General features: G+C 37.5%; 2 protein-coding genes across 2 annotated transcripts; one reads left to right on the forward strand and one right to left on the reverse strand.

Annotated features, from left to right (window-relative positions):
- The first annotated feature begins 429 nt into the window (after positions 1-429).
- Positions 430-5,404, forward strand: LOC122089152 (protein FAR1-RELATED SEQUENCE 5-like). Its single transcript, XM_042658656.1, has 6 exons — positions 430-594; positions 1,016-1,072; positions 1,891-2,007; positions 2,136-4,858; positions 4,935-5,008; positions 5,086-5,404. The coding sequence occupies exons 3-6, from the start codon at positions 1,932-1,934 to the stop codon at positions 5,090-5,092; spliced, it is 2,880 nt and encodes a 959-aa protein (XP_042514590.1). The 5' UTR covers positions 430-594; positions 1,016-1,072; positions 1,891-1,931; the 3' UTR covers positions 5,093-5,404.
- Positions 5,405-14,480: 9,076 nt separating this feature from the next.
- Positions 14,481-19,771, reverse strand: LOC122089153 (L10-interacting MYB domain-containing protein-like). The gene is made up of 5 exons (XM_042658657.1): positions 19,353-19,771; positions 19,202-19,279; positions 17,006-17,342; positions 15,479-16,915; positions 14,481-15,391 (listed from the first exon to the last, which is right to left on the reverse strand). Exons 3-4 carry the CDS (start codon positions 17,333-17,335, stop codon positions 16,352-16,354), a joined length of 894 nt encoding a protein of 297 aa, XP_042514591.1. The 5' UTR covers positions 17,336-17,342; positions 19,202-19,279; positions 19,353-19,771; the 3' UTR covers positions 14,481-15,391; positions 15,479-16,351.
- Positions 19,772-20,174: the final 403 nt, after the last annotated feature.

A 20,174-nucleotide genomic window follows, 5' to 3' on the forward strand; every position in this document is an offset into this window, starting at 1 on the left:
AAATCGGATATAGAATATATCCCTAGATTCCATTAAAAATATATCTTTTACTATTTTACCTTTTATCCATTTCGATAAGGAATCAATCAAAATTTAAGATAAATCAAACCGATTCAGACCGATCTGATCCGATTTCTCAAACCATCCCGGTAAGCGTGCAAGACAATGGGTAATGATATATTTGGAGGGGACAAGGCTTTCTGAGCATAACGCGTACATTGCCCCCCTCCGAATTATTATTTTATTGCCTTTTAAGAAGAAAAAATAATTATTAAAAAATTGATATATGAGAGAGAGAGAGAGAGAGAGAGAGAGGGTGTGGAACAGAACCCAGTCCTTATTGGTAGGGTGTCTACATACGACTTTTTTTCTTTGGTAGAAATCTAGATATACAACTCAGAACGATTTTTTATATGATAAGAGAAAAATACGGAATGCATGCCCGATAGTATATTCCGTATGTATCTATCCAATCTTTGCACTTTGCAGTATAGGGTTTTCTTCACGGGTTGTGAAGGGAAAGTTACCAGTCTCGGCTGCAATCGGGCGACTCCATGGGCGAACAGGGATGATTCTCTCTCTCTATTCTTCCAGGTATTCTCTCTCTCTCTCTCTCTCTCTGTTTCCCTCGCCCTCTCTTTCCTTTTCCCCCTCGTGCATCTTCTGTCCCTCTACGCCCCCTTTCGTTCTCTCTCCATATTTCTCGCTCTCTCTCTCTCTTCGTTTCATGTCTCCTTTCTCTCTGCCCCCGTTTCCCTGATGTGCCCTGAAGGAATCATTCAATTTACATTTTTATTTGATCTTAATTATTTTCCCAAATGTGAATTACGGATCTTGAAACGAATCCTATGTCAATATATTGTAGTTTTGTGTGATCATTTTTAGAAGAGGCTGAATCTGTCTCCAGATTGCAATATAATATGTTCTTTGTCAAAATTAAATTTTCAATTTTTCTTATACAAAAAATCATTCTTGTCTAAACCATTACTTCTCCTCTTGTTATTTTCTATTTCAGCATGAATCTCAATGGTTGGCAAGGAATGCTGAAAACTGGAATCAATGCTGCTATAAGGTGGGAGATATAGACTCTTACCTGTATCATACTACAATACCTAATGTTTGGCTGCTTTTTCTTACTCCATTTGCTTGGGAGAGGGAGGAGAGAGGGGGAAGGGGAAGGGGAAGGGGAAGGGGAAGGGGAAAGGGAAGGATTTAATGGTATCTTTGTATCTTATGCTGATTGTAGGGACATACTAGTGATGGTGTATTGTGTTTGACGTTGGTAATTGCTTTGTGTGCTTTCTACCCAAAAAAAAAAAATTGTTTTGTGTGCTTGTTTTGTTGGCCTGTAGTATTTCATGGTGGGGTATCATGGACTTGTCCTTTCTGTTTTTCAGGTGATTGTTCTAAATCTCTCATTCAGTTTAATTCTTCTTCCTCTTTCAGTGATTGAGTCTCACGTGAGCTAATGTTGTGGGTAGGCAAGGTGAAATATTTATTAGAGAGCTTGTGTTCTGTCAAGTTCATATTTGTATTTGTATGTATATATATATATATATATATTTCCTGTTTTCAGGCTTGATACATGGCATTTTTCTCAGAATTTTAGTCGGTACAGCACAACTGACCGTTAAGTGTACCGTCACTGAGATTTTAGTTGGAAATCAGTCGGGTTTTAGTTACTGGGGAGTGTTTATGCTGTGTAAATTTAATGAAGTTTTGTAGTTCGTTTAATTTTCATTGAATACTTAAAGATTTTCACAGATTTGGTTAACTTTAGGTTTCCGTGAACTTTATTGCACAATATTGGTCTGCATTTGAATGATGTAAGAGTTCCAAGAGTATATATCCATGCACTTATCACTTGTATGTGTTGGTACCCATGTGCAGTTGTCACTGAGACCCTTCTCCATAGTTGAAGTTTGTAAGAGATGATCACTTTAGCTTCCTCCATAGATATGGAGGAATATGCCATGGTTAGGAGTACCTGGCTATATATGGAAACAGGTGAGCATGTTCAGGAAAAAAGTGGTATAACTATGGAAATTATCATTTGTACTCAATTGGTTAATATGTCATATGCAGACTGGTTATTTGTGTGTGACTGGATGTTATTGTGTTTCATGTTTTGACAGAGGATGTATATGGAATTGAAGAATTGTCAGATATTGAGAAAGCAATTGAAGCTGATGATGCTGAGTTGGAGCCTCATCTAGAAGATGGGGGTGTTGAGACACAACGTTCTGCCACCTCTGAGCATTTGCATAGTGATGATGAGGGTATAGTGGATGCGATTGATTTTGGAGATGAGAATGACGAGCAGCCTAACAGTGGTTCTAAGGATGCAAGCAAAGCAGGGACAACTTGTGGAAGCACTGATGAAGCAGAGATAACGCCGTATGTTGGAATGAAATTCGTTGATTTAAAAGCAGCCTATTCTTTCTACAATAATTATGCCCGGATGAAAGGTTTTGGTGTTCGCATTGATCGGTCACATCTATCAAGGAAAAGGGGGTTAGATGGTTCAAGGCAGGTTCTGTCAAAGAGGTTTGTGTGTTATAAAGAGGGTTTCCGAAATGACAATGACAAGAGACAGAAGGGGAAAGAGGTGCGTCACCGTGCAGAGGTTAGAGTTGGTTGTCCTGCATTTGTTGTGGTTAAAGCAGCCTCCGATGGTGATGGTTGGGTAGTTGACAAATTTGAAGCAAGTCACAATCACCCAATGATTTTTCCGGGCCAAACAATCAGGCTCCTAAATTTTGGAGAAGAGAGTGACCAGCAGCCTGACAGTGAAAATGCTTCTAAGGATGCAAGCGAAGCAGGAACAACCGGTGGGAGGACTGATGAAAAAGAAATGTTGCCGTTTATTGGGATGAAATTCGTTGACTTAAAAGAAGCCTATTCTTTCTATAGTAATTATGCCCGGATGATAGGTTTTGGTGTTCGCATAGATCGGACAAACCTATCAAGGAAAAGGGAGCCAGATGGTTCAAGGCAGGTTCTATCAAAGAGGTTTGTATGTTATAAAGAAGGTTTCCGAAATGACAACCACAAGCGACAAAGGGGAAAAGATGTGCGTCACCGAACAGAGGTTAGAATTGGTTGTCCTGCATTTGTCATGGTTAAAGCAGCTCCTGATGGTTGGGTAGTTGATAAATTTGAACCAAATCACAATCACCCAATGGTTGCTCCAGGGCAAACATTTAGGCTCCGATCGCCTGAACATTTGATGGATAAAAGTTATATGAGAAGAAATGAAAGGAAGATGATTGCAGTGGATTGCCAGGCTGTTTTAACATATTTTAACTCCATGCAAGTCAGGGATCCCGGATTTATTTATTCCATCAAAGTATCTGATGATGGAGTAGTCAGTGGAATTTTTTGGGCTGATAGCAAAGTGAGGTCTGCTTATGAAGTGTTCGGTGATGTTGTGGTTTTTGATACAATATACAAAACTAATCGGTATAAATGGCCATTTGGTCTGTTCACTGGGGTAAACAACAATGCTCAATCTGTTTTGTTTGGATGTGGTTTGGTTGCTAATGAAACAAAGGAGTCATTTGAGTGGTTGTTCAAGGCATGGATGAATGCAATGGGAGACAAGGCACCGAAGGCTATTATTACTGATGAATGTACTGGTATTATACCTGCAGTGGGTGGTGTTTTCCCCAAAACATTACATCGCTTTTGCTCATGGCATGTTGCGCAGCGTGCCCTAGAAAATCTCAGTTCCCTATGGGACCAAAACCCTGATTTTAAGAAGGAATGGAAGGAGTGCATTTATCGTTCATGTACAAAGGATGATTTTCTTGCTCGGTGGGAAGCAATGATGTTGAAATATAAATTGAAAAACCACTCGTGGCTGAGTGATAAATTTGCACAAAAGGAGTATTGGGTGCCTTGTTATTTGCGAGGCTCATTCTTTGCTGGATTGAGCTCAACACGGCGAAGTGAGGGGATGAACAGTTACTTTCGGGGGTATTTCAACGACACTATGACATTGTGTAGATTTGTCAAGCAATATGAAAGGGCTATCACTAGGCGTAGAGAAAAGGAAGCTGATGCAAGTGTCAAAATATTGGCCCAATTACCTCAATTGTCATCTCAAAGTCCACTTGAAGAGCATGCGGGAAAGGTGTACACAAGGAGGGTGTTTGAGATTGTGAAGAAACATTTCAATGCGAGCCTTAGTTTATCTGCCCATGAGGACTTAGCCGAAGGGCCAATTCGGAAGTTTAAGGTGGGGCCTTTTAAGGTTCCAACTGAGCAGAGATGCATGGTGGAATACAACTCCTTGGAGGAAGAGGTGCATTGTAGTTGTTGTATGTTTGAGTTCATAGGGTTAGTGTGTAAACATGTTCTAAAGGTTCTGCAGATGGTTGATCGTAGCAATATCCCCTCTAAATACATACTATTTAGGTGGACTAATGGAGCAAGGCCTGGGTTGCCAGTTGATCATATTCCAGATAACACCTCTACTACTATCACAACAAGTTCAGTATGGGGCTTATCACATGCCATCAGGAATATGATGGCCATGGCGTGCTCATCCCCAGAATGTTGTGAAGTTGCTAAGGGAACATTACAAGGGTTGACTGAGAAGCTTTCCACCATGGTGCAAAATGCTTCCGGAGTTGGGGTTGGTGATTCCACTATAGGCACTCAAAAGTCCACCATTGAATCAACGTCCGTAGCACATAAGCATGTGAATGTCCCTCCATCTGTGAATTGTGGCCAGCCGAGTCAAGTCGATCAGAAACATCCAATGGAGCAACCCATAGAGAAGGGAAAGAGCAGGTGTAGTATATGTCGTGGCACTGGGCATAACAAGACAAAGTGCCAAGCAGTTAACAAAGAGGTATGATCCATTCAACATCGTCACTAGCTATTCTGTCAGGGGCTTCAATATCTAATTGTTTCCTTCTGCATAACAGACGGGTGAACCTGGGTTGAAGAGGGGTTTGGCCGGGGATAAGGAACCCTCTGAAACGGGTCATTTATTTATTAGGTACGTCCATTCTTGACCTCCATCATTGTTCAATCTAAAAAATTTTGTTTAACATGTTCATAGATCATCTGTCACAGGTTTTGAGATATGGTCTGAGAGATATGGGGCTTGCTTCCCTATGATTGGTGCAATCAAAGTTAGACTGGCCAATTGAGCTTTTAGGTGAAACTGGAGAAAAAGTTAGTTTTACTAAACTACTGTCTTATACTGACAAACTCCAGCTTTTATCAAATTTAATCTTCATCACCAAGGGCTCTTTAATATCTTTTGTGAAGATGTAATCTCATTCTCTTCTACTCCCCCTCATTTTCTTCTTGAATTATGACTGAACTATATGAAATTGGACAGAATGTGGCACTAATCATTTACTTGAGCATAACTACTAATTCAGTTCTAGTCATGAGCTTCATTTGATTTCCATTGACACGTATCTTATTTTTATTGAAATCTTAATTCTACAAAATCTGGCAGGATCAAGATTTTTTGGGTTGAGTTTCTTTTCTGTACCTTCCATAGCAGTAATTTAAATACCACTCCAAAGAGTTGGTAGGTTATGTTCTCATATGCAGGCTTTGAGTATGTCTACAAGCAAATGGCAATCAGTTGATATCCTGGGTGCATAGTGCGCAATGATCAACCCTTTTCCATTACTCTCCAAGCTGTGGCTTGTGTAGCAGGTAGCCTCTGTACTATTTTGTGTATATCATTTATAATGATTCAACCGTGTTGAAGTTTATCTTAGTAGAAGTAGCAATGCATGATGAGATGACAAATGAAACAAATAAAGGAAGAAGAAACAAACATAACTAGATAGGCTATATTGTGATGTAAGAAGCTTTGACAGGAGGAGGCACCTAATGGTATTATCATTTAATTGTTCATGTCTCTTTTAAAGTATGTATAAATCACCTCAGTTACACCTTCCCACAGGCCAAATGCAGGGAGCAAGCGATGGCCAACAAGGCTGAATCTTTGATTAATCAAAGGTAAAAGAAATCTGTTCTGGCCTAGATTGCCTTTATTGCAATGTAAGAAGCCTTGAGAGCTACCATTGAGATGCTGCTTTTAACTACATTGGTTTTGGCATTTTGGCCTTTGGAAAGGGACCTTTTATCATTTTATTTTATTTTTTTATTATTTATTATTTTTTTGAATTGGGAAAATTATAATTGAGGTATTAACATTTATGAGAACTGTGTCTAAGGTGCTTAAACGCCTTGAAAACTACATTTGGCACTCCCTTTTCATACTTAAAAATTTTCTCATACCAACGCCTCTAAAACAATAAAGTTTGATAAGGTCATGGTGTATGATAGGTTGGAATGGAGTTTAATTAGCGCTGTTTTCTGAGTTTGGGGGCTTTAATGATGTATGGTGTTGACTTAATTGGACATTTCATTTTTTCTGTGTCTTGTTCTGTAAGGTTGGAAGAGAGTATATTTGAAAATATACAATATCGAAGGTTTGATCTTTGATAATTATGGTGTACACAGAGCTATTTCTGTTTCGAGGGATTAAAGTGGCATGGGATGTCCCAGAAGTTTCATACCTTTCGTTTGCAGACGATACTTTTATTTTTTGTTGTAGGGTCACCGTTGAGTATGTATTGACAATTAGGGCCATTTAGATATGTTTTCTAACCTGTTTGGTCAATATTTCAACCTTATTAAGATTGTAGTCTATTTAGTAAGAAATGCCACAGGTGAAGACCAGAGGAGGTTGTGCTCAATTTTAGGGATAAGTGAAATGTAGGGATGCTATATCTATTTTGTATACTCCTTGTTTTAGATTTGGGCAGTTTCATCATTCTCTTCAACTCCTTCCTTGGCCCTACATCCAGTGCAGGTAGTCTTTTGTTGGCCGAGGCATTATGGTAAACGCCTCATCCCTCAAGCAAGTCCATCACGAGTGGTTGCATACACAATCACCAACTTGTCTATTGGCGGTATGACTTGCACCAACGGATACTGGTGCAAGATATGCGAAGGTAAGTAGAACGGTGTGTGTAAATCCCATCAATCTCACATAAACACCATTAGGCATCCTCATCATTGGACAATCCGGCCATTTCTTTTCGTGAGTCATCCTTCCCAACCACCTTGCCCGGCGAGCAAGTACAATAACGGACTGTGCAAAACTACCTACCCTCTGGAGGGTCGATAAGATGGAGGTGTTCCATGAACCACACTTGCAAGGTGATCAATGAATGCCAAATCCTAAAAAAATTGATGCAAATGAGCTATATGCGCAAATCGAACCTAAAGAAGTAAAGGTCTCTAGAGGGAGTTTCCAATCAAGTGATGCACCGCTGCATTAAGTCTAGGCCCCAAAAATATCAACTTGTCAACGACATCAATAATGGCAGTGTCATGAAGTGACGGTGTGGGTTACTGGGTTAGGTTGATTGAGCCTCGGCGCAGTGTTATGGCTTATACGCAACTCATGGCCTTTCATTGATTATTCTAAAGATAATTTTGGTGCATACTAAAATAGCTTGGATGGTGTTAGGTTGGACTTGGCCAAGCGTTGGAAAAGGGCAGTTTAGAACTTGTCTATGATAGTAGGCTTTGGTAATTGCAAGTAAAGGAAGCACAGGAAAGTGAAAAACTTTTGTAGCCATTACCTACATGATTGGATAAATTACTTATAATGCTTATTATATTTAGAAAGAAAAAATGTCGGACATGCTGTTAGACCTGAGCTCCTACTCACATTCTCTGTCCTCCCACTCATATTTTGGGATACGGCTCTCCTCTCCTAAGTGTCCATTGCCTAGGTCTTGGTATAGCTACTTGAGCGGGAGTCACGTTTTAGTGAAGATCTAACAGTTTTCACGCCTCTCAATGCCTTATTCACCGTGCTTCTTTTTAAAGCGTTGGATTTTTGTCTGGACGAATGGCGCTCGCCTAAGTAGTTATGGGCTGACCTGGGCGATGGATGCTCAGGAGAAGAGTCAGAGTCCCATATTTTGTCCTCCATTCTCCTTGTCCCCTCTTATTACACGAACCGTGCTCTTCCTATTGTTTGCACTTGAGAAGTGCAAACTACATTTCCAGCGTATAGATCCTCTTCTCATTTTTTTTCTTAGTGCAAGAACCCCCAGGCCCCCCCCCCATTGAGGGCTAAGAAGAATTTATTCATAGTTAACGTGCATCACTCATGGATGGAGCTTGACTCATTTTCAAAATCTATGGATTGAAATTAGGTTAAATTGTCGTATTACTGACATAGTGGTCCTAAGCAAAGAGTCCCCCCAAGTTGTTAATCTCTCTTAGAACAAAGTATAACTTATAAAGAACGCGTTTAAAACTCTGTTCTAAACACGTTCTCATTTTTTACCGTTTAAAACATGTTTTTCCATATGCTTCCCAAAGATACTTGAAAAAACTTCAAACGGCAAGCATTCCCGTTCTAAACACGTTTAAAAAGCATTTAAACATGTTCCCATTTTTTGGCATTTTTTTAGACTTAACTTGTTGAACATAATGTCTACTTAATTGATCATATTTCTGTCTCTCGAACTCTGATCAACCTGATTCTTTTGACGACTTGAAGCTAACTCAATGGCCTATATTTCTCATGATATCATCTTCAACTCAATATCAATGTATGAACCCTGAAATTGAGATACAAACTGATGCATTTGCTGAAAAAATGTTTCTAAAGTGATGACTCACAACTCAAACTGAACATACATTACTCCAAGAGTGTGTTGATTATGTTGACAAAAATGAACAACATCATAGCCAAGCCATATTGCTCAATAAAACTTGGACATATGTGGTGTATGAATTTAGAGTTGGTGTTGGATGGTATTCAATTATATGCCATAAAACTTATAATGAGACATGAGATATATATGCATTAGTGTTGGATATTGTATTTGTTTTGAACATTAGATGTTGGTATTCATGTAATAGTTCCTTAATTTATACGAGTATACAACTGTTTTTTTGGTCCCCTTTTTTTAAAATCTACACGTTTAAAACCTATACCGTCCGTTTTTCGTTTTTTTCCATTCTTTGTTTTTTTTACCATTAATTTGACCGTATTGTTCGAAAAAATTTACTGTTTAAAACCCGTACCGTCCGTTTATGTTTTTTTTGCCATTCCTGTTTTTGCTAACAATGGTCCATGATAGTAGGCTTTGGTGATTGCAAGTAAAGGAAGCACAAGAAAGTAAAAAACTTTTGTAGGATTGGATAAATTACTTAGAATGCTTATTATATTTAGTAAGGAAAAATGTTAGACACGCTTTCAGACTTGAGCTCCTACTCACATTCTCTCTCCTCCCACTCATATTTTGGGATATGGCTCCTCTCCTGAGTGCTCATCGCCCAGGTCTTGGCATAGCTACTTAGGCGAGCGCCATGTGTCCAGCAAAGATCCAACGATTTTCGTGCCTTTGAGTGCTTTATTCACCATGTGCCTCTTTTCAAAGCATTGGATCTTTGTCTAGAGACATGGCACTCGCCTACATACCTATGGCCCGACCTGGATGATGGACGCTCAGGAGAAGAGTGGACTCCCATATTTTGTCCTCCATTCTCCTTGTCCACTCTTATTATACAAACCGTGCTCCTCCTCCTATTGTTTGCGCTTGAGAAGTGCAAACTACATTAGCAGCGTATAGATCCTCCTCTCATTTTTTTTCTTAGTGCAAGAACCCACCCCCAAGCCCCCCCCATTGAGGGCTGAGAAGAATTTATTCATAGTTAACGTGCATCACTCATGGATGGAGCTTTACACATTTTCAAAATCTATGGATTGAAATTAGGTTATATTGTCGTACAAATTATCGACATAGTGCTCCTAGGCGAAGAGTTCACCCAAGTTGTTAATCTCTCTTAGAACAAAGTAGAACTTATAAATCAATCGTAAATGAGGCTTACAAAAGAACATCTCTAGAATAGATATGATAAAAACAATGTTGTTCTCAGAATATTAAAGAGGCAGTGTTAGATTTTCCTGAACTGAATGTAAATGTTATACTAACCTTTGAGATGTAGTCTTTGTATTGAGTATAGGAATTGAAGCAACAGAAATTTCCATACATAGGTACAGTAGGGTGAAATCGTATAAGATATTTTCCTTAAGGTGTTAAAGAGCACCTGATTTGTGCATAAATAGTCGACCTACTCTTTTACCTCCAAGATAAAATCACCCTCTAATCACAAAGGTAGCACTCCTAATGTGATTAAGAAAGGGAGTCTGTAAGCTATACTAAGTAGCTTAAAGAGAAGGAAGAGAGAAGATGAAATAGTATAAAATATAGTATGGTATGGGTGTAGAAAACAAGCATTCTCTCTGGATTTTGGTGTAAAAAACTAGCATGTAGGCATGGGTATTTGTAGGCCCAAACGTACCTGTAAGTGTACCGATGTACTTGTACGTCTATAGGCATGTGTCCCTTCATGCACAGGGTGTATATGTTCTCTATAGGTGTCAGTGTATGTACTTGTACACGTATGGGTGTACCTCTATACATATATGCATGTATAGACCTGTATGTATACGTATGGGTGTGTCCCTATACATATACTGATAAATAAGTATGTGTATAGTGTATAGTGTATAGTGTATAGTCATTCGAATTAATGTAATTTTAATTTTGGTTCCAAATTTCAAATTGAAATTTCGAATTTGGAGTCAAAAAATATTTGACTAAAATGTAAGGGAAAGGGAAGACCCAATCCCACACCCACAGCGCGCGATTCAAAAGCACCCCAGGAACCCCACACACACATGACAAGGGAGAGCACCACTCCAAAGCGCTTGCACCTTTAAGATACAATCCCATATTTATACCCAAGGAAACTTTTACAAGTTTCCAATGTGGGGCTAAACTTTAGCTCATATGCCTTTACTAGTACCAAAGAGTTTGAACGAAAGGAAGACACTTATTGTTTTGAAACTTAAACTCCAACAAACCAAGGTGAGGATGTAATTCTTTTTTGGAGAAAAGGAAATTACATCCTTGTTATTAGATTCTATCAAAAAATTCTCATGGCCTTTTGAGATAGCTTTAAGCAGGGCTAGTCGAATAGCAATAGCTTCGCCCTCAATGGAATCATGAAACTTTATTGGGTCAGAGATACAAGAAGAGCAACACCACTTGAATTTCTGAAAAATAAAACAAATACTACCATGATCGGTTCCCACTTTAAGGCTTGTGTCACAATTCACCTTCACATAACTTGAAGAAGGGGCTGACCAAGTGATAGATGTTGAATGCAAAGAAGTAGCAACAGGTTAAGTTATCGCAATGGAAAATTGAAACTCCATAAATGCATCTGATGAAAGGAAAATCACATCCTCTTGTGACCATTGTAATCGGCAAATAATATAGGAATTTCTGGCCAACCATAAATGCCAACAAATGAGGATACAATGTGATTTCAGATCCTTACTAATAGTCCTCCCATGTTGATTAAAAATGGCCAACTTTCAATCCATGATGAAATTTAGAAATTGTATGGGAAAGAGAAAGTTGAATGAGTGAAATATTGATTAATGCTAGGATTTTTTTATGACGGGGGAGTGATTGTTGGTGATGAAGTGAAGATGATCGTATGAAAATCGTCTGCAACCACTGCATTTGTGCAATGAGCATTGGGTGGCTAGGAACCCCTTGGGGTGCGTGCCCAAATGCTCTCAGCCATCCGATATTCACTGCACCTCACGCTCGCTGCAAAGGATGTGCACTCAAGATGATCGGAGAATGATTTAGGTATTATGAATGACAATTAAGATGATTATAGTGGATGCTCGATAAATTAATCATTATAAAGATCGAGAGGCAAATTGACATGATACACGCACAAAATAGGCAAAGACGACTACATAATTGTGGGGACTTGTCTGTATAAGCATGGGATTGATTACCACTATTGAAAAATTGGTATGAAAATAGTTAGAAGCTGGAATCATATTTGAAAGTTAAGGTGAGAGAAAGGATTGATGAAATTTAGAAAAGGTAATAATGATTGGGGTTGTTGAAAATAATGGATGCAGATAATGTGTAAGAAGGGACAATGACGATATGAGAGGATGAAAGTAGAGAAAACATAGATCCAAGTAAAATAGGATTAGAACGATTATGCAATCATCGAAAAAGAATGAAAAAAATCACGCACTAAACGGAGGAGACAACACACACATCCCGCCATAAATTTGTTCGGGATTGAGATTTAAGAATCCCTCCACAGTCCACACAAAATTGAGGAGGCAAGTGTAGATCTAGACTAGAGTTCAATGCAATTGGTTTGTAATTATATTATTTAGATGTAAAGTTTTAGGAATCAATATGTTATTTTGAGAATTGTTGCATATAAGTTGTCTTTGTTGGCAACTTTGGCCATGTGTCAATGATGATACAACAACGTATGGTCATTTTGATGACATGGCAATGATGAGTGGTGTTAGAGGTTGGATGAGTGCAGTGGTGTGGCATAAGGTTCCGGTAATTTTAGCTTATTTATGTTTGGGAGAATTTTGGTCAATCAAGATGAATTTTTTACAGTTGGTTCATTTTGGAAAGCTTTAGGGTATATTTGGTTGCATAATCATAATCTGTTAGTACATGTATTAATTTTGGACATAATTCTATAGAAAGAGTTTCTATAGAATCGTAAATCTAAAAGATTAACTGTTTGGTTACCTTGATTTTGTGATATGAATCTTCCTGAATAGCTGTTTGGTTACCCTGAGTTTGTCAGTTGGATTCATATAGAATCTGTCTGAAAAATTGTTTGGTTACCTCAAGTCTATCAATTGGATTTATCTTAAATTTTTATGGAAAAACTGTGTTAATCCCCATGTATTTGTCAGTTGGCTAATCTACTATGTAAATTTTGTTTTGTATGTGCGTGTTGTAGGGTCTCATAGAGATAATTGTAGTAAATATCTGAGATGTTGATCAACGCATGCATATAATCAATTGGAAGTGTACCATAAGGCATTTCACAATTTATCATGTTTCCAAACTCTAAGGTCATTATTTCTACTATGAGATCTGATATACAAATATTCCACCTCTTGTAATTAAGTACAAAACCCCCAAATTTCTAAGTGGTTCAATGCCATGACATTGCATCATATGGAAGAACGGGTCCTTGTCACCTTCTCTTCTTTCCTCCTAGAAAATTTCATTTATTAAGATCAAGTCTTTTTATAGCATCAAGGACGTCCTCCAATGTCCTTGTATGCTATTCACATTTCCTTCTTAGTTCTTTAGAACCTCTAATCTCTGAGGTATCCCCTGTAGATAGTCTCTAGATGGACCTACTATTGGTGTGATGGTAGGTGGACCCTCAATAGTATTCCTTGCTTGCTGGTTTGAAAGAGGAAGATTCTTCCTCATATATAAATTTAAACATCTCACAACCCTCTTTTTTTCTTGTAAACAAATAAAAAACATATGTGTAATTTTCAAGATTGTTTGTTACAAATGAAATTATTAAAAAAAAAAAACAAAAAAAATTTTGTGCAGTCATATCGACGTAGAGTGTGGACAACATAAAAAATGTTATCCTCTTTCTAGACCTTGAGTGCACCTTGGAGAACCTTGTACATCCCTTTTCTACAATTACACCTTCTTAATTGGTCTACCCACAAAAAAGGAAAAAAAAATGTGGCTATGAAACTTGAAGAATATTCTTTCCTTATTAGTCTCAGTATTTATTGATGTATATCTAATGGCCGACTCATCCGGTCTCCTTGTGCATGCATATCACATGTGATATCTCATCCAATTAGCCAAATATATTGTTACCAAGTATAGTGGGATTTCATTCCATTTCTGTCTAGTCTTAACCAACAAGACTTTTATACATATGTAACTCTTGTATAGCAAGTTGTGATTGATGAGGATTCTATGGAGAACATGCCCACACTCCTAAATTGGTTTTGATGATAACAAACAAATAGCTATTTTAACTATAGTTGTTGAGTGTTGCTTAGGCTCTGTACTGTAATGATTCTGTTTTTTTAACATGATTTTGGGTCTAGCACACTTTTTTGCATTTCTATTTTTTTTTTTTTTTTTTTTTTTGAGTGATTCTGCATCTTAAATGTTGTATGGTAATCGCAAAAAAAAAAAATTGATTTTGTAACCTGAAAGAAACAGAAACATGTATGGTTCATACTGAACAGAATCGTTTCTGTTAGAAACCAATATTTACATAAAGTGTCATCTTCACCATGGGTGTCAAAGTTGTGATTTTTAAATAAAATCTAAGGATAGTCAATGGTTTTTTAATAAATTCTAAGTTATGAAAACCGTTATTACCCAAATAGCTTAAGTCGAATGAGACAAATAAGAATATCTCCATATCAACAACATGGTGTTCACTTCAAATATGAAATATTTGGCCATGTTTCCTTGCCATATGAAATATGTAATGTTTCAACAAAAATATGATATATCATAATAACATAAAAGTATGGACGAGAATAAATTCAAGTATTGACATAATTCTTAAAGTATCTAATTATGAACTTAAGGGCATAAATTAGGTCTTCCAACTTAATTCTTAACTGCAAAACATGTCCCACTACTTCAAAGTTTAAATCCAATCATCAAAATGTAATCATGTAATTTGAGCCATTCTGGCTTTAACAGCTAACTCATTTGCAATCTTTTTCCTAAGATCATCCATCTGTCTTCTTCTTTCTGCTAAGCTTATACTAATGTGAGCCGGTGGTACATAATCTTGAATTTCTTTAGGCTCCTGATTCCACCAATTTTCACCAAACTCCTCAAAATTCTTGTCTGCAATTTCTTCCTCCCGAATGAAGTTGTGAAGTGCACAACAAGCAATGACGATGCATGTTTGGGTGTTCAGTAGAAAACATGGCATTTTGCTGAGAATTAGGAAACGCTTCTTCAAAGAACCAAAACTGCGCTCTATGACATTCCTAACAGAAGAGTGTCTATTATTAAATAGCTCTACTGCTGTCCTTGGACGTCTATTCCTATAATCATTTGGATGGTATCTTTGTCCTTTGAACGGCGTCAAGAACCCAGTAGTAGATGGATAACCAGAATTAACCACATAATATTTACCTAGCACGTAAAGTGAAAAGTAATGAATCAACACAATATGTAAAATAGAGCATAATCAACTGGTGAGGTTAAGATTTAGAATGTACCAGGTGGAGGATGAGGAAATTCAAATTTAGGGTTATTCAATGCCTCATTGAATACTCGACAATCATTTGCAGAACCCTCCCAACCAGCGTACACAAAAGTGAATTTCATGTCAAGGTCACATGCACACATAACATTCCAGGTCGTATCTCCTTTCCTTCCTCTGTACGGTATTTGTTTGGTAGAGGTACAGAAGCACTAACATGAGTGCCATCAATCGCGCCAATGCAGTCCTAGTACCAATACATGGATATTCATCAAATCAAACCACGTATAACCACAAAACAACATAATCATTGTTTTAATTATAAGCAACATACCTTGAAGAAAGGATAGAGCTTTAGTTTTTCAAGAATCTGTTTAGGGCAACGACTGAAGTTTGGAGGTTTGATATTCTCTTGTCCCAGTAGTATGAAAGCACGTAACACTTTCTTAAAGTGTTCACCTATAGTGTTAAGAGAACACTGAAAGTGTTCTGCTATGTCTCTATACCTATCATTGTGACCAACGATAGATATAAACATTGCCAACTGCTCATCCACTCTTAAATATCGACTATCTTCCAACCAACCACGTTGTCGCATTAATGCTTCAAAGTTGAGGAAGACATGGCGTTCCATTTTATACTGTTCATAGCATCTGTCTACATGTCCGTTTAGAGCCTCACTCACTCGCTCTGGTCCTGTCAATTTACTTTCTCGTATGGGCTCTCTAGTGTATAATGAATCACGTGCTTTCATCAACAACATCATACACATCATGATTTCTGCATCAGTGTCATCCCTTTCCATTTGTTCAATGTGTTCCCTAGATGCGATCATTCTTTGATCCATTCCTATAATATAAAATTAGAAATATGCAAACACATCAAACCATAATTTTGAACAAATATCCAAGACATCAAATACTACAGTTAGAAAAATAAGTCAAGACACAATCATCCAAGACACCTTAAAAAAAATGAAGGAAAACATAGCAAACCATCAAAGTTAAAAGTAGTGTCAAGGTACAATGAACAAATATTCAGGACATTAAATACTACAGTTATAAAAAAAATTCAAGACACAGTCATCCATAACATCTTAAAAAGTGAAGGAAAACATAGCAAACCATCAAAGTTAAAACTAGTGTCAAGGCACAATCCAAGTAGCGTTATCAATCTATGTAATTAAAAGAACTTTTCAAGAAGCAAACTACTGAAGGGTACGAAGGAGTATTGACTTCCGATGAGGAGGGCAAGAAATTAATGCTTCTCTCCATTGCGGGTCAGCCATTAACTTCCGAAGTGCTTTCTCGTATAGTGCTTTATCTAACTCATATCCTGACTCAAGCACCTCCGTGGCCTTAGTAATCCCGTACATCTGTTCCACATTTTGGGTTGAAGCAGTGGACATGCTCGCATCTCGTTCTACCCTTGATTTACTCATATCTTGAATTGCCTTGCATGCCATTGACCAATCATTAGACTTGCTCCTCCTCCTTTTCGCATTTGGAGTCCTATCATGCCTATGCTTAGTAGCTGGCCTTTTTTCCACTGCTTCAGTTTGGGTGTCACCTAATGGAGTAACTTTATCAGCAGAACTTGACTCATCACAAGACTCAATCATATTCCTAGCATCATCGGCCCCCATAATTTCCAACACGGTTGTTTGAGTCCCACTTACTTCGTCGTCTGCATATGTATCACCAAATACCATACATAGGTCTGGCCATTGTGGTAGTCCGTGCTTCTTAAATCGTGCCCAAGTAGGGTTATCCTAATAAATAAAAAATACGCATAATCAAATACTTGAATTGATATATCCTGGCATTTCAAAATACTCAAATTAAATACAAATTGAGCATACCTTAGTATGCGATTCCCAGATAGATTCATCATCAACAGTACAAGTTCTTGAAGCAGTATCCCAACCAAAACCAGTTGTCTCCAATAGCTTCTTAAACTGACTATAATCCTGCCTCAGTTTGTTCACTTTGTTCTTCAACTGTACAATGGCATAGTTGACCCCAGTTTTTTCTTTGAAGTTATTGGCAATGTTGTTCCAACCAGCTTTATTAAAAGTCGAAGTAGTCCTATTTCCTTTCTTAACTTCCTCTACCATCAGAACAATAAGGGTGTCTACATTTGCTTGGCTCCATTTTGCAGTCTCATTAACTGTTTGTTTTGAAGTTAACATTTTCTCACTATTTTACCAAAAAAAAAAAGAACATGAATTTAAAATCCAAATTGAAAACACTGATTTTCACCAAGGCACCCTAACCCTTAATTTATGAAACTCCTATGACCTTACTCACACAGGGCTTTCAAAGCCCTTCAAATGAGGTTTTGAATACATATTGGGCTGTACTAAAATGAACCAGTGGCATTCACAAGAAAACTAGCAGGAACATGAAATTTTTAGGCATATATAGTAGCAACAAATGGCTATTATGTGTAACTAAAAATATATCTTGTAGACCACCATAAGTATCCAACAAATGGCCATTAGGTATTACAAAAATTTATTGCATCTTTACTAGAATACATATGTACTCGCTATAATTGATAAAAATCTGAACATTAATGGATTTAAAGAGTTAGCTTTGATTGGCTAGGTGAATTTAAAACCCTTCTTCATCTCTTTAATTTTAACTATTTAAGACTGCAATCTGAGACATTCTCAAGACCTATCAACTATCTTCAAATAATGAACACCATTAATCTAACAATGACCACCATCCAAACCAGATCACCAATCACAGCTGCTCTTACTACAAAAAGAAAACCCAAATTCCAAAGCACATCCAATGGAGTTCAAATGAAACGGAACCAAAATATATGGAGGCACATGTCAATATGAGATGTTTGACAATCCAACATGCAGATGAACGTCCTTAATGTCAATAATAATTATGATATTTTTTTCAAGATGTCATACAAATACCTACTACAGTAAGCCCTCTTATAATCAACAATCTGCCCTTAAAATTTTACAAAAAAGAAAAAAAAAACACAAACACACACACACACACACACACACAATGGCTTATTAGTTCATATCCTTTTTTCCTGAAAATCACATAGAAGTGAAGAAACCATACAGAGAGAGCTTGAGCAGTAAAAACTGCAAGGGAGCAAATAAATAGGAAGTCAAAACTTGCCATGAGAGCAAATAAATTCCCCACCCACCAAGGGGGTGTCATTCTTATATATAAAAAAGGAAACCAATTGGGAGAGTCAATTCTCATATGGGAAAAGAAACAATGAGCAACAAATTTAACAGATGGTGTAACAGTGCAACAAATTTAACCCAGGTGGGGGATTTTATTATCATAAAGAAAATCTTGTGCAACAAAGCCAAGTCGTTCGGAACATAAATAGTTAAGTTGTAGAAGTTTCATACTCCAAAATTTGTTCCATATTTGAAAATCCAAAAGCACTGGATGAATTGGGAATATGATAAAACTTACAAACATCAGTGAACTTCAAAAGCAAATGCAACTGATGCAACTAAAGTCAGTGATTGTGCTAAACCTTCACGTAATGGTAAGAATAAAAGCCAGAGGATGGTCCCACACTAATTATTGTAGCATGAATCTATATTATTTCCTTGTCAGGCTAACCAAGATGGTAGCAGAAAATTTACTATGTATTTCACAGCATTTTCGGCTGAGGTTACTCATGGATTAATGTAACTATAGAAGGATATTGCCACTTCAAAAGGACTTCTACCACAATGCTACATATATGACCTTATCCCTTTCAGTAAAAAAGAGAGAACCAAGGAATCAAATTAATGTAGAAGTCTTGAGGTAAATAATGGCCAAAACCAAAATAATTCAGTGATTTCAGTTTAGATTTTGGTGATTTCAACTAAACTTGTTGCATGTTATCCATGTTCCCATCAAAGGTGAAACATATATGTCAAAATCACCCTAAGATGTAGAAACTTAGAAGAATCTAGCAGATAACTCTCAATTACCCAGAAAAGTTAGTTTGGAAAGAACATCTAGATGCAAATTATTCCAATGAAAATCGGAAATTTTCACTCATATCTGCTCACCTGTCTTAGTTTTTCAATCCCAGTGGCAGCAATGAAATCAAGAAGTTGAAAAGACTGTTTCTCAATACCTCGCTTCCCCTGCAAATACGTCAAAGAAACATATGAGGGAGAAGCTCTTCAAAAAAGTAGCAGAAATAAATCAAGAACATACCCAGAACGAGGAGTGATTCCAAAATTTCCAATAGTCCAGATGTTAAGAACAGTGCTGTTGAAGGAGAAGAAGGCCCACAGAGAGTGAAAAAGTTTAGATTTTTCAGAGATGAAGGCACAGAGGAAGAGGGAGAAGAGATCAAGAAAGAAAGGGAACGAGAGTGAGAGAAAGAGAAAGAGAAAGAGAACGAGAAAGAGAAAGAGAGAGAGAGAGATCTTGCTATAAAGTTTCGTGCACGAGGAACCTTAAAAGGCTCGAACTCGCTGGAACAACAGAAAACCTGCAAAATAAGCAAAATAAGTGGAGAGAGAGAGAGAGAGAGAGAGAGAGAGTGAACACATCCCACCTCGCGGACGGATGGCAGATCGAAGATGGTGACAACTTTGCTCTTCGTTTCAGCTCTGCTTCTCACCTCTTCTTCTCTCCTCTTCTCTTCTCTAGATGTTCTCCAAGTGCAAAGTGGGGTTAGGGTTTACAATACCCTTGAAACATACCTTTTGTTATGTTTTAAGGGTAATTTCCCCATTTACCCTTCGTAACTTAAAGTGCTACATATGTTTCGGCGCCTCTTGCTCATAATCAATTCTGAAAGTGAAAAGCAAGTATTTCATGCTCCAAAAAAAGGATTCAAAAGTCTCATAAGTGCTCGGTTCATTTCAAAAAAATAAGAAATTGAACTGGGCTTCCCATACAGGTTTTACCTCATTTCTGTTTCAAAAAAATAAAAAAACATCAGAACCCATTTTTTAAAACGTTACAGTACAGAGCCTTAGTGTGAGCACATGCTTTTAAAAAGAACGCTCACATGTCAAACTCCGAGGG

The sequence above is a fragment of the Macadamia integrifolia genome, chromosome 9 (genome assembly GCF_013358625.1).
Source record: "Macadamia integrifolia cultivar HAES 741 chromosome 9, SCU_Mint_v3, whole genome shotgun sequence".
NCBI classification, from domain to species: Eukaryota; Viridiplantae; Streptophyta; class Magnoliopsida; order Proteales; family Proteaceae; genus Macadamia; species Macadamia integrifolia.

Bases quoted from the DNA above. Each gene is read 5' to 3' on its own strand.
- LOC122089152 (XM_042658656.1), top strand. From the start codon at position 1,932: ATGATCACTTTAGCTTCCTCCATAGATATGGAGGAATATGCCATGGTT. The intron at 2,008-2,135 runs GTGAGCATGTTC...ATGTTTTGACAG, and splicing joins CTGGCTATATATGGAAACAG to AGGATGTATATGGAATTGAA. The intron at 4,859-4,934 runs GTATGATCCATT...TCTGCATAACAG, and splicing joins GCCAAGCAGTTAACAAAGAG to ACGGGTGAACCTGGGTTGAA.
- LOC122089153 (XM_042658657.1), bottom strand. From the start codon at position 17,335: ATGTTAACTTCAAAACAAACAGTTAATGAGACTGCAAAATGGAGCCAA. The intron at 16,916-17,005 runs GTATGCTCAATT...TTTATTTATTAG, and splicing joins TCTGGGAATCGCATACTAAG to GATAACCCTACTTGGGCACG.